Source organism: Coregonus lavaretus, assembly GCF_964263955.1.
Source record: "Coregonus lavaretus genome assembly, chromosome: 33".
Taxonomy (NCBI): domain Eukaryota; kingdom Metazoa; phylum Chordata; class Actinopteri; order Salmoniformes; family Salmonidae; genus Coregonus; species Coregonus lavaretus.
Window position 1 is genome coordinate 5348140 of NC_140020.1, and position 14908 is coordinate 5363047.

At 45.9% G+C, this 14908-nt stretch overlaps 1 protein-coding gene and 1 pseudogene across 2 annotated transcripts in view; both read right to left on the reverse strand.

Moving 5' to 3' along the window:
* Positions 1–14908, reverse strand: part of LOC311108091 (glutamate receptor ionotropic, kainate 2) — a gene marked incomplete at both ends in the record, with an annotated part of 104979 nt that overhangs the window by 30464 nt on the left and 59607 nt on the right. Inside the window, 5 exons of the mRNA XM_084150732.1 lie at positions 8410–8633; positions 9149–9235; positions 9415–9534; positions 10502–10615; positions 14173–14280. Of these exons, the coding sequence (XP_084006858.1) occupies positions 8410–8633; positions 9149–9235; positions 9415–9534; positions 10502–10615; positions 14173–14280 (653 nt within the window). The remainder of the gene's footprint in view (positions 1–8409; positions 8634–9148; positions 9236–9414; positions 9535–10501; positions 10616–14172; positions 14281–14908) is intronic.
* On the reverse strand, positions 11026–12795 carry LOC311108063 (E3 ubiquitin-protein ligase TRIM21-like; annotated as a pseudogene). The gene is made up of 2 exons: positions 11940–12795; positions 11026–11813 (listed from the first exon to the last, which is right to left on the reverse strand). The product of its transcript is annotated as an E3 ubiquitin-protein ligase TRIM21-like (transcript).

A 14908-nucleotide genomic window follows, 5' to 3' on the forward strand; every position in this document is an offset into this window, starting at 1 on the left:
CTACTCTTACGATAAGTGCCATGGGATCTTTAGTGACCACAGAGAGTCAGGACACCCGTTTAACGTCCCATCTGAAAGACGACACCCTACACAGGGCAATGTATCCAATCACTGCCCTGGGGCATTGGGGTATTTTTTGTCTCCCGTGGTGTTTACATATTTGCAGAAATCCAGTCAGGTGTATTTTATGGCTTTTGGTGAATGTGTTCTAAGGATCTAAAGTCACGCTGTTGCAACTGCCTGTAAACACACAGTCCAGTTCAAAGTGAATGATGGCAGGCCCGTGTGGCAAATGGCTTGTTCCTATAAAGGTCTACTGTAGCTCTGATTGGCTATAGCGCACCGGTCTGTGTAGACTCATGTCCTGGACAAGACAGATGTTTTATTTACAGCAGTGTCCATTAATTGTCCAAACGCACAGCCGCTTTCCCACTGTATATTGCAATATAATTTTCACAAATGCCTTAGTATATGTAATTCCCAAACATTCAAAGAATTTATGAACATTTGAAAATGACCATATCTAAGTGGTCTAAGTGTCATATTCTTCCTGTGGGTGTATATGAACAGATTTTTAATACGTTTTTATTTTCACCTTTATTTAACCAGGTAAGCCATTTGAGAACAAGTTCTCATTTACAACTGCGACCTGGCCAAGATAAAGCAAAGCAGTGCGATAAAAACAACAACACAGAGTTACATATGGGCTAAAACAAAACATAAAGTCAAAAATACCACAGAAAATATATATACAGTGTGTGCAAATGCAGCAAGGCAATAAATAGGCCATAGTGCAAAATAATTACAATTAGTATTAACACTGGAATGCAAGAGATGATATGCAAATAGAGATACTGGGGTGCAAATGAGCAAAATAAATAACAATATGGGGATGAGGTAGTTGAGTGGGCTAATTTCAGAAGGGCTGTGTACAGGTGCAGTGATCGGTAAGGTGCTCTGACAACTGATGCTTAAAGTTGAGGGAGATAAGTGTCTCCAGCTTCAGAGATTTTTGCAGTTCGTTCCAATCATTGGCAGCAGAGAACTGGAAGGAATGGCGGCCAAAGGAGGTGTTGGCTTTGGGGATGACCAGTGAGATATACCTGCTGGAGCGCATACTACGGGTGGGTGTTGCTATGGTGACCAATGAGCTAAGATAAGGCGGAGATTTGCCTAGCAGTGATTTATAGATGGCATGGAGCCATTGGGTTTGGCGACGAATATGTAGTGAGGACCAGCCAACAAGAGCGTAGAGGTCACAGTGGTGGGTAGTATATGGGGCTTTGGTGACAAATCGGATGGCACTGTGATAGACTACATCCAATTTGCTGAGTAGAGTGTTGGAGGCTATTTTGTAAATGACATCGCCGAAGTCAAGGATCGGTAGGATAGTCCGTTTTACAAGGGCATGTTTGGCAGCATGAGTGAAGGAGGCTTTGTTGCGAAATAGGAAGCCGATTCTAGATTTAACTTTGGATTGGAGATGCTTAATGTGAGTCTGGAAGGAGAGTTTACAGTCTAACCAGACACCTAGGTATTTGTAGTTGTCCACATACTCTAGGTCAGACCCGTCGAGAGTAATGATTCTAGTCGGGTGGGCGGGTGCCAGCAGCGTTCAATTGAAGAGCATGCATTTAGTTTTACTAGTATTTAAGAGCAGTTGGAGGCTACGGAAGGAGTGTTGTATGGCATTGAAGCTCGTTTGGAGGTTTGTTAACACAGTGTCCAACGAAGGGCCAGATGTATACAAAATGGTGTCGTCTGCGTAGAGGTGGATCTGAGAGTCACCAGCAGCAAGAGCGACATCATTGATAAACACAGAGAAAAGAGTCGGCCCAAGAATTGAACCCTGTGGCACCCCCATAGAGACTGCCATAGGTCCAGACAACAGGCCCTCCGATTTGACACATTGAACTCTATCTGAGAAGTAGTTGGTGAACCAGGCGAGGCAGTCATTTGAGAAACCAAGGCTATTTAGTCTGCCAATAAGAATGCGGTGGTTGACAGAGTCGAAAGCCTTGGCTAGGTCGATGAAGACGGCTGCACAGTACTGTCTATTATCGATTATCGATAATATCGTTTAGGACCTTGAGCGTGGCTGAGGTGCACCCATGACCAGCTCGGAAACCGGATTGCATAGCGGAGAAGGTATGGTGGGATTTGAAATGGTCGGTGATCTGTTTGTTAACTTGGCTTTCAAAAACTTTTGAAAGGCAGGGCAGGATGGATATAGGTCTGTAACAGTTTGGATCTAGAGTGTCACCCCCTTTGAAGAGGGGGATGACCGCGGCAGCTTTCCAATCTCTGGGGATCTCAGACGTTACGAAAGAGAGGTTGAACAGGCTAGTAATAGGGGTTGCGACAACTTCGGCTGCTATTTTTAGAAAGAAAGGGTCCAGATTGTCTAGCCCAGATGATTTGTAGGGGTCCAGATTTTGCAGCTCTTTCAGAACATCAGCTGTCTGATTTTGTGTGAAGCAATAATAAAAAAACACAGTTCCACTCACCAGATGATGATCATTTGAAACTTAACTTCTTGTTGAAAGTTATCCTTGAAAAGCGAGAAGCTAACAAATTAGCAACAACATCCTCTTTGATAACACCTACTAAAGCCACTGCAAACTAGCCGACAACAAAAGCTAGCTAGACCATGGAAAGACTAGTGATCGATTTTGCACAGTGACCTGTTGGCCTTCAAGAAGGCAGTTTCCATAAGTTTTTGTAAAAACGGTCCCACTCATTAAGTCAAAATGTGATTGGTTGATTCCACTGTCACTCCAAAATGTGCCCCTAATATAGTTGCATGGCAGATGACTTTGTCTAGCTTCTGATTTACATTTTAGTCATTTTAGCAGACACTCTTATCCAGAGCGACTTACAGGAGCAATTAGGGTTAAGTGCCTTGCTCAAGGGCACATCGACAGATTTTTCACCTAGTCGGCTCTGGGATTAGAACCAGCGACCTTTCGGTTACTGGCACAACGCTCTTAACCACTAAGCTACCTGCCGCCCCTGGTGGCCTAGCCAATGGCTGATTTAGCTAGCTACTGTAGATTTAGACCAGCAAAGAAAAATCCTGATTGGATATTTTTTTATCTTCAGTGTTAACCCTTTCCTTTCCAACAAAAATGTAAGAGATTAAATCAGAACATCATTGAAAATAATAAAATAAAAATAACATTATCATTATTATTATAATAATCATTATTTTATAAATCCTTAGCCCTTCTCTGAAGGCGTAGAAGGCCGATTGTTCCCCACTGTGTTTGGGTTAGTAATCATTTGTAGAGTGGCTCTATTTTCCCTCAGCATGCATTTTTTTCACTATTCTGAATGTCTAAAGAATCCATATGTTGTTCTGAAATATGAACACAGAAATACAGAAATATTTTGAACTCTTATTATGGTGGTGATTTTACAAATTTACAATCATGGTCTTAAATTGGACTCGCATTTTTCCGGTCATGGTCTTGACTTGGACTCGATTTGCTCCGTTCTTGGTCTTGAATCTGTCTCGCGTCTCGAACACAACACTGCCAAATACCATTTTTTTTTTTTTTTTTATGGTGAGAAAATCGTGTTATTGTAGGCAACTGAAACAATAGACGCTCCTACAATCTTTTACTATGGCCTTTGATTCCTATTCTCCACTGGAGACCAAACAGAAATAATTTACCCTTTCCCCCAGATCAACATATTGACTTATTCAAATGCCTTCAGTTTATTGTGAGGCCCGATCGATCGAGTGGAATAACACTGTCACTGGAGGTAACGTCACCATCCCTGATCATCTATGGAGCTCATTGAGATTCATCGACTCCCTCTCTCGACTCTCCCCCTTCTTCTCTCCCTTCTTCCTTCCTGTTGCCACCCAACTCCTGTTGCCACCCGACTCCCTCCCTCAGGATATTCCTCCTATATTATGGTAGCCCTTTCCTGCAGTCAAATGACCTAGGGCCTCATGGGTGGAATGTTCTTCATATTTTTTTTATAATTTCATAATTAATAATACAAATACAAAATAAAAATTTAACACAGAAAATCGAGATTGGGTTAGCATTAGGCATCAGAACCTGAGAGTGGGATTGGGTTAGCATTAGGCATCAGGACATGAGAGTGGGATTGTCCTGATGCCTCGTCCTCTCTCCTCCTCTCTCCTCCTCTAATCCTCCTCCTCCTCTCCTCCCATCCTCCTCTCATCCTCCTCCTCCTCTCCTCCTCCTCCTCCTCTCATCCTCCTCTCTCCTCCTCCTCCCATCCTCCTCTCCTCCTCCTCCTCCTCCTCCTCCTCCTCCTCCCATCCTCCTCTCCTCCTCCTCCTCCCATCCTCCTCTCCTCCTCCTCCTCTCATCCTCATCCTCCTCTCCTCCTCCTCCTCTCCTCCTCCTCTCCTCCTCCTCGTTTCCTCCTCCTCTCATCCTCCTCTCCTCCTCCTCTCATCCTTCTCTCATCCTCCTCCTCTCCTCCTCCTTTCCTCCTCATCTCATCCTCCTCTCCTCCTCTCCTCCTCCTCTCCTCCTCCTCTCATCCTCCTCTCATCCTCCTCTCTCCTCCTCTCTCCTCCTCCTCTCCTCCTCCTCCTCTCCTCCTCCTCCTCCTCCTCCTCCTCCTCCTCTCATCCTCCTCTCCTACTCATCTCATCCTCCTCTCCTCCTCTCCTCCTCTCCTCCTCTCCTCCTCCTCCTCTCCTCCTCCTCTCTTCCTCCTCCTCTCATCCTCCTCTCTCCTCCTCCTCTCATCCTCCTCCTCTCCTCCTCCCATCCTCCTCTCCTCCTCCTCTCATCCTCCTCTCCTATCCACAGCCACAAAAACTCAACAGGCACCCTCCTATTAGCTGTCTACTGGATTCAATCACTCTATCCAGCTTTATAGATCTGTTTCCCTTCTTGTCTCAGGGCATCTGAGGAGAGGTGTGTGTGTGTCTGTGCATGTGTGTATATGTGTGTGTGAGAGTGTGTGTTTGAGTGCATGCATGCCTGTGTGTGTGTGAAGGCAAGAGCCTGACACTGTGATTTGTCCTTATCTAGTGTGTAAGCCAGAATGAGGAACAACTACACATGTACATGTGATGATGGGGGTCTTATTGTGTAAGCCCATGCATTGTCCGAGCTCTCTGAGATATCTTTCGCGACTCAATACGTAGGTGTTCTATGGTTGTGAACACCGTCTGAGCAAATAAAGAACTACAGGTAGCTTAGTGGTTAAGAGCGTTGTGCCAGTAACCGAAAGGTCGCTGGTTCTAATCCCCGAGCCGACTAGGTGAAAAATCTGTCGATGTGCCCTTGAGCAAGGCACTTAACCCTAATTGCTCCTGTAAGTCGCTCTGGATAAGAGCGTCTGCTAAATGACTAAAATGTAAATGTAGGAACATCCTTCCTTTTAGCCCTTTGGATGTGGGTCGAATGAGCTTTTAACTCCTTAGAGATCTATCTGTAGGGGATTAAAGAAAACAATATCCTTGACATAAAGGGACTTAACCAATCAATCTGTTTGTTGAGTTGTCAATACTTCAATTATGAGATCAGGTGTTTCTATGTCAAACGGTTGATATATTTTAGTCTTCTGTGATGTATATAAAGCATAATATTGGGATGCAAACTCAAAAGTTAATCAATTTTAACTCTATATCTTCTTTCTTTAAACCCATAACCATGTGTGTGATGTGTATACTTTTGCTTCAAAGTAGATTTGTTTAAGTCTACCAAGAAACACTATGACCCTGATTTAGCCCACTGCAGTAAAAGGTTATTAAGTGAGAGTGGCATCACATTAGCAGAGTGTGATTGGGTTAGCATTAGGCATCAGGACCTGAGAGTGGGATTGGGTTAGCATTAGGCATCAGGACCTGAGAGTGGGATTGGGTTAGCATTAGGCATCAGGACTTGAGAGTGGGATTGTCCTGATGCCTCGTCCTCTCTCCTCCTCTCTCCTCCTCTCATCCTCCTCCTCCTCTCCTCCTCCTCTCCTCCTCCTCTCCTCCCATCCTCCTCTCATCCTCTCATCCTCTCATCCTCCTCTCTCCTCCTCCTCCCATCCTCCTCTCCTCCTCCTCTCTCCTCCTCCTCCTCCTCCTTTCCTCCTCCTCTCATCCTCCTCTCCTCCTCCTCTCATCCTCCTCTCCTCCTCCTCCTGTCCTCCTCCTTTCCTCCTCATCTCATCCTCCTCTCCTCCTCCTCCTTTCCTCCTCCTCTCCTCCTCCTCTCCTCCTCCTTTCCTCATCCTCTCATCCTCCTCTCCTCCTCCTCTCTCCTCCTCCTCTCCTACTCATCTCATCCTCCTCTCCTCCTCTCCTCCTCCTCCTCTCATCCTCCTCTCTCCTCCTCTCCTCCTCCTCTCATCCTCCTCTCCTCCTCCTCTTCTCATCCTCCTCTCTCCTCCTCCTCTCCTCCTCCCATCCTCCTCTCCTCCTCCTCTCATCCTCCTCTCCTATCCACAGCCACAAAAACTCAACAGGCACCCTCCTATTACCTGTCTACTGGATTCAATCACTCTATCCAGCTTTATAGATCTGTTTCCCTTCTTGTCTCAGGGCATCTGAGGAGAGGTGTGTGTGTGTCTGTGCATGTGTGTATATGTGTGTGTGAGAGTGTGTGTTTGAGTGCATGCATGCCTGTGTGTGTGTGAAGGCAAGAGCCTGACACTGTGATTTGTCCTTATCTAGTGTGTAAGCCAGAATGAGGAACAACTACACATGTACATGTGATGATGGGGGTCTTATTGTGTAAGCCCATGCATTGTCCGAGCTCTCTGAGATATCTTTCGCGACTCAATACGTAGGTGTTCTATGGTTGTGAACACCGTCTGAGCAAATAAAGAACTACAGGTAGCTTAGTGGTTAAGAGCGTTGTGCCAGTAACCGAAAGGTCGCTGGTTCTAATCCCCGAGCCGACTAGGTGAAAAATCTGTCGATGTGCCCTTGAGCAAGGCACTTAACCCTAATTGCTCCTGTAAGTCGCTCTGGATAAGAGCGTCTGCTAAATGACTAAAATGTAAATGTAGGAACATCCTTCCTTTTAGCCCTTTGGATGTGGGTCGAATGAGCTTTTAACTCCTTAGATAGCTATCTGTAGGGGATTAAAGAAAACAATATCCTTGACATAAAGGGACTTAACCAATCAATCTGTTTGTTGAGTTGTCAATACTTCAATTATGAGAGAGCTCAGCTCAGCAAGTTGACGCCTGGGGGAAAATAGCATATAGCAGGCTTTGAGCTATTACACATCAACACCCCTATGGAAGACAGAGAACGAGTTATCTGATAAAGAAGACTATGGTATAGAGGCAATATTGGTGTGATTTACTGGTTTCAAACCCAGGTTTCCTGAATCGCCATAGCACTGTTTTAGCCTGCTGAGCTAAAGCCTCCTAAGACCATGTCTTCAGGTTTCAGGCAAGGTTATTAATCAGGAGAGCGTGGTTCACCAAACCATTTCCATTACGTTGGCACACAGTTCAAGGAAGTGGATTTGTTATAATAAGCACTATTTCATACACACATCATGTAGAAACACAAACATGCTTGCAGCTATATCTGGGTTCATTTTACTGTGTAAACATAGGACCATGGAAAGGCTACATTGAAAATATAGAGAAACTTACCCAACATACGTTCGAAAAAGATTGCAATAAAATAAGTGCATATTCTGAACCAACTTAGGTGACAGTTGTTGCCTTCCTCTCAGCTGATCATAAGGCCAGTAACATTTGGAAAAAGTGCATTAACCACAAAACTCTTGGGGTCAAACCAAAGAACACGCAACAGCTGGCACCCCAGAGTTCTGGGGTTAATTAACACTTTTCTACATAGGATTACTAAGCAACGCTTCAGTCAGGGGAATTCTACTACCCAGCAGCCAACATGTTTAAATGGGAGGTCACAATAACGTCTCAGTGTAAACTGTTTTTCTGGATGCAGATAACCATATTACAACCATCTAAATATGTTTTTTTCTGGTTGCGAAAAGGGCATCTTAAAAACGTCCTTTTACAACCAGTTTTGCCCACCGGGATACTGCTATACTTATAACAGCTAAATAAACGTACTGTATTCAGTGCCTAACACTGAGCAAACCAATATATAACCAAAGGTCAGACAAGGCCATAGGCTACTTATACAGTGCTTTGGCTCTGCTTCACACGATTGTTTCATATTTTCCTCAGTCTGGGGTTAAGCCAGGGCATGTCCACAGTACTTTACATAAGATAGTTTTACATGAGCTTAAGGGCATATACACTGTCTCGGTCAGCCAGACTGTCACACTTCACTGTCAAAGCTTTTGCTTTAAGGCAAAGAGTTTCAATTTGACAGGTAGAATAACTACACATTCTGGGCTTGTTCTAATATTGTGAGACGCAGAGAAAAGCCACTGTCTGTTTTTTGAAAACGAGGGGTGAGGGATGGTATGTTACCTGGCTATGACAAACAGCACACAACTGACACCCAAGTAAGCCAGCAGAATATACATCCAGATATCGGGTGAGAGGGGGTTGAGGAAGGAGAAGACGCCCGGGTTGGTTCCGTTGGGCTTGCGGTAGAGGATACTTATCCCCAGGGTCATGAAGGGCTTGGAGAAGTCGATGACCTTCTCCCTCACGTAGGTGATGGCCAACGGAGCCACCGCTAGGTCTGCTTTCTGCAGAGAGAGATGGAGAAGATAGCCTGGTCCCAGATCTGTTTGTGCCATCTTGACAACATGTTTGACGTGACACTGGCAATAGGACAAGACATCAAACAGATCTAGGGCCGGGGGGGGGGGGGGGGGGGAGCTGAGATAGACAAGGGAAAATCACTAAAGTCAGGGCGGGCCTTTTAACTAGGTTGTTATTCTGAAATATAACTTACTTACCTTGCTAAATAAAGGAGTATTGTAAAAATCTGCAAGAGTTGGTGGGAACTGGGAAGTCAAAGAACTGAAAAGCGTCCCTATTATAACTGGTGCGCCACCCAAAAAGACCCCATTATACTGTAGATATAACCTCTGAACCCATCTGAAGACCATGAAGCTCCACTATAGACATAAACTCTGAACCTATCTGAAGCCCATGAAGCTCCATTGTATCCATTATCCAACCAATCGTCAACACGGCAACCCACCAATAACCACCATGGTAACCATGACAATAGTCCACTTCTCCTCCCCCTACTCACGTGGTCCATAAGCTCCCTGACCATGCCATTCCACTGGCCCGTGCTCTCCTCCAGCGCCCCGTACTTCCCGTCCTCCACCAGGCGCACCTATTAATGGAATAAGAATGACAACAACAACAACTACTATTAATAATAACAATATATGCCATTTAGTAGACACTTGTAGTAGTACATGCATTTGTTTTCATACCATCAGGATTGAACCCAGAACCCTGGCATTACATGCACCATGCTCTGCCAACTGAGCCGCATGGGAAGCCACTCACCTCATAGCGGAAGCCCAGGATCGCTGAGAGCTCGCGGAGCAGGTCGATGCAGTAGCCTTCGAAGCGGTCGTTGCCGTACAGCGGCTTGTCTGACTTCTTGAACATCACGTAGGGCTCCACCTGTTAAGGAAAGATGGGGGAGGTAAAGGGGGAGGGAGGTGGAGAGGGAGAGGGAGGTAAAGGGGGAGAGAGGTGGAGAGGGAGGTAAAGGGGGAGGGAGGTGGAGAGGGAGAGGGAGGTAAAGGGGGAGAGAGGTGGAGAGGGAGAGAGGTGGAGAGGGAGAAAGGAGGGAGTCAGGCAAAAGGAGTGGGTAAGAGTAGAGACAGAGAGAGAGAGCGAGGCAGAGAGGGGGATGAGAAAAAGAGAGATGGAGGGAGAAGAAGAAAGGAGAGAGAGGGGGCAAAAGACAAAGGGATGAGGAAAGAGGGGGGAGGGAGAGAGGTAGAGAAAGGGATGAGGAAAGAGGGGGGAGGGAGAGAGGTAGAGAAAGGGATGAGGAAAGAGGGGGGAGGGAGAGAGGTAGAGAAAGGGATGAGGAAAGAGGGGGGAGGGAGAGAGGTAGAGAAAGGGATGAGGAAAGAGGGGGGAGGGAGAGAGGTAGAGAAAGGGATGAGGAAAGAGGGGGGAGGGAGAGGTAGAGAAAGGGATGAGGAAAGAGGGGGGAGGGAGAGAGGTAGAGAAAGGGATGAGGAAAGAGGGGGGAGGGAGAGAGGTAGAGAAAGGGATGAGGAAAGAGGGGGGAGGGAGAGAGGTAGAGAAAGGGATGAGGAAAGAGGGGGGAGGGAGAGAGGTAGAGAAAGGGATGAGGAAAGAGGGGGGAGGGAGAAAGGTAGAGAAAGACGGCAACAAAGAGTAAAAATAAACATACTACAGCCATGTACGGTCTAGAGTAGTATGTATGGTCTACAGCCATGTACGGTCTACAGCCATGTACGGTCTACAGCCATGTACGGTCTACAGCCATGTACGGTCTAGTACTATCCTTGATAGTACTGAAGGGTTAAATCTGTGCTGTCAGTCGTTGTGACTTCAGTGCTGCTGCTGTGTGCCTGTGTGGGGCTACAGACAGAGCCAGACGTGTGCTTACTAGTATGGTGGAGACGCGGAGGGATTTGTTAGCCAGAGAGTCTGTGATGTTGGTTGTCTTGCTCTTGTGGTTCTCCGTCATGTTCAGGCCACTGGGAGGGTCCCACGTTCCTATCTGTGGGTGGCACATTTCTCATGTGATACAATGGTAATGTATGTACACAGCACTGTGCCTTCCTAAGACAGAACTCCCCTTTCCTTAAGAACAAATGGTTATTAGAAGAAAAGGATTCTCAATGATGTCATTATACGTGAACAATATGAACCAATCAGAAATAATGATGACAAGAAACCAGGAAATTGAGTAAATTATTATGTAATTATTCAAAAAAACAGGGCAAAAAGTACATTGGTATGCAAGCAGTCAAAGTATTGTATACAGCGGTGAAAATACTCTTTACAAAATGAAGGACAACAGAACAATACATAACATTTAGCTTATTTTACTATTTAGGAAATGTTTATTTAATTATATATACTGTATATGTATTTTGTTTAGATAATTATGTTTTTAAATAAAGCACTTTAGAAAAAACTGTCTGTGTGATTGACATGAGTGATGATCAGAGGGGTAGAGTTTTTACCTCCATCATTAAGACAGGGGCAGAAGTATGGATAGAGTTTCTCAGTGAAGGTGCAGCCAGTGAAAGAGTAGATATGAGACCTGGCATCCACATTGTAAAAGGAGACCTGACCCTCCTCATAATCAACAAACACCCCCACCTTCTGGGGCTTCTCTCTCAGGAGGAAGTTGACAGCGGGGTCATCATTAGCTGCATACTCATTTGCGTTCCTCAGCCACATAGTCCAGTAGCCATTCTCAGGACCCAGGAAAATGTCATTCTTCCGGTTGATGGACTCTTTGGCCACTCCTAAATCCCACTTAGTCTTCCCCTTGACCTGCACCTCATAGTATAATCTCCTAGAGAAGCCATCCTTTCCCAGGACACTGGCACCCTTTGAAAACCTATTTGGGTTGTTAGGGAGATTCTGTTCTCTGCTTCCATATCTTACTTGTTTCCTGTCCTCAGAGAGGATGAGAGAGGGGTGTGCTGTATCAGGGTCTAGAGTCACATCCACTGACCACTGCTGCGTCCACTTCAGCTCAGCATCACACAACTTCTTCACTTCACTCCAGAGTGTCTCCTGCAGCTGAGACACAGCTCTCCTCACAGTCTCCACACTCAGACTGCGGTGAACACTGATCTCAGACCAGTCCTTGGTGGAAGGAAGGCTGAGGGAAGGGGAGCTCTGGAGGAGGTGGAGGTGGTCCTCAGTGTGTGACAGCTGCTCCAGCTCAGTGCGTCTCCTACGTAGATCAGTGATTTCCTGCTCCAGCTCAGTGCGTCTCCTACGTAGATCAGTGATTTCCTGCTCCAGCTCAGTGCGTCTCCTACGTAGATCAGTGATTTCCTGCTCCAGCTCAGTGCGTCTCCTACGTAGATCAGTGATTTCCTGCTCCAGCTCTATAATGAGCCCTTCAGCCCGCCTCTCGGTTGCTTTCTGCTTCTCCTCAACCACCTCAATGAGCTCAACCTGGCTTCTCTCAATGGAGTGCACCAGAGCAGTGAAAACCTGCACGCTGTCTGCTATCTCTCTCTCTGCCTCTCTCTTGCTGAGCTTTACTGAGTGTTTGATTTCCTTAACCTTCTTCAGTTGCTCCTGGATCATCTGCTGCACTTCTGCCTCTGTCTGCCCCAGCTGAGCCTTCTTCTTTCCATACTCTTCCTCTAGAGGGACAGTGTAGTGAGTCTTGTGGTCTGTTTTCTTGCACTGGACACAAACACACGTCTGATCAGTCCCACAGAACAGTTCCAGAGGTTAGTCGTGCTCCTTACACATCCTGTCTTCCAGATTCTTTATTGGGTCGATCAGCTCGTGTCTCTTCAAGGCTGGGGCTATCTGACGAGGCTGCAGGTGAGTCTGACAGTAAGAAGTCAGACAGACCAGGCATGACTTCAGGGCCTTCAGCTTCGTCCCAGTGCACACGTCACAGGCCAATTCCCCAGGCTCGGCGTGGTTTTGGTCTGGGCTGCGGCTAGCTTTCAGTTGAACTGACTTCCTGAACTGAGCAGCCATCTCAGAAATGAAAGTATTGATGCAAAGCTCAGGTCTCCTGTCGAATTTCTTCATACAGATTGGACACTGGCACAGGTCATCACTGTCCAAGTAGTTTCTAATGCAGGCCATGCAGAAGTTGTGTCCATATGAAGTGGTCACTGGCACAGTGAACACATCCAGACAGATAGAGCACAGGAAGTGCTCTTCAGACAGGAGACTGCTGCATAACGCCATATCTAGACAGAGACCAAAAGTGAAACCATGAAGCAATTCCTTGAATCTCTCAGCTCTCGTAGTTGATAATTCATTAAGTGTATTTGAGTGTAAATGAAAAACGAGTCGTAAAAATGTCATTATGATACAAGTTAATCTTGATAAATGGTTTCACCATAGAGATTGAAAATCATCTTAAATGTGTCATAAAACAGGTAAAGACATGAACACGGTAGTTAATCAGTTGTCTCCTCTCACCTGTGTGTGTCTGTGATTGCTGTCTCTGTTCTTTCTGTTTGTGAAAGAGGTCTGAAGAATGTATAGTTAGTTCAGAGAGATTAGGAGGTCTGAAGAGTCTGAGAAACCTTTTCTGTGCAACCTTCTTTAGTTTCACTTCAGCAGAATTATGTTAAAATGCTCCTCCCCACCTGATACTGCTATTGGCTGTCACACCCTGATCTGTTTCACTTGTCTTTGTGATTGTCTCCACCCCCCTCCAGGTGTCGCCCATCTTCCCCATTATCCCCAGTGTATTTATACCTGTGTTCTCTGTTTGTCTGTTCCCAGTTTGTTTTGTTTCGGCAAGCCTACCAGCGGTTTTCCCCTTGCTCAACTTCCTGTTTTCCTGGTTTTGACCATTCTGCCTGCCCTGACCCTGACCCTGAGACTGCCTGCTGTTCTGTACCTTGTCACACCACCCTGGATTATCGACCTCTGCCTGCCCTGACCCTGAGACTGCCTGCTGTTCTGTACCTTGTCACACCACCCTGGATTATCGACCTCTGCCTGCCCTGACCCTGAGACTGCCTGCTGTTCTGTACCTTGTCACACCACCCTGGATTATCGACCTCTGCCTGCCCTGACCCTGCTGTGCTGTACCTTTTGGACTCTGATCTGGATTACTGACCTCTGCCTGCCCTTGACCTGTCATTTGCCTGCCCCCTGTTTTTGTAATAAACATTTGTTACTTCAACACTGTCTGCATCTGGGTCTTCTCCTGAAATGTGATAATTGGCTGCACTTCCTGGAAAGATTGAACCCTTTACTGCCATCCTATGCTCTCACACTACCACTCTGGACTCCAGCCCTGTAGACATAGAGCTTTTCGCAAATGTACCACAAGTTTGGTTAGAGTTTTGGTTTCTTTTGTTTTCTAAGATATATTGGTATGTTCAAAACACACCTTAACCTTATGGAAAAGTAAGCTATAGGTATTTGGAAAGAGTGAAGGAAAATCCAAAGGAATGTTGAAAAAGAGAGAATGAACTTATGTCTGGTCATGTTTCGACGTCTCTCCTCTCTGTTGTGTGTTGTCCTGGAGGAATGGTGATGTTAGTTCATTGGAATCTTTAACACACACACACAAATGCATACACACACACACACACACACACACACCTTTTCCAGTCCGTCCTCCTTAAGACTGATCACATCCAGGTCGAAGTCTGTCCTCAGTCCGTTGGTTTTGTTGAAAAGGATGCGTCCAGTCAAGCCATCCCAATGGGCCTATAGAGAGGGGCACAAGCACGCACGCACACAAATACATCAACCACCCAATTCAACTAAAAAAAAAGTCTGAAGTGTCCAAATTGTATCCCTCAATTACCCATAATCCTACATTCTCTTTCATTATATTTCGATCCAAAACCAAAGCCCCACAATGTTTCCATTTCAATTAGCTAGCCATTCCGTCTGGCTCTCTCCACACTGTCTGAATTTCACAACAACAGAGAGGAGGTTTGTTTGACAGCTATAAGAGGTCATTACGCTGTGAAGTTGGTTGGTGGTGCTTGAAGTTTCACTTCAAAGTGATTGGAGGATCAGAGAGACAGCACGGGGAGAGATATAAGAGATGGAGGGAGGGAAGAAAGTACAATGGCTCATTCAGTAAATTACCTACAATAACACCGCACACGCAATGAAAGCGCTCTCGTCTACAAAGCGAATGGCTGACCTTAGTGACCGGCGTTCGAGAGATGTAAGATGGCTTTGATATAGACACACGCCGAGATACGGTTATACAGACAGGTAGAGATGTCTTCCTTATCTCTGTCTCTATTATGCGTGATAGGACCACGCACGCACGCACACACACACACACACACACACACACACACACACACACACACACACA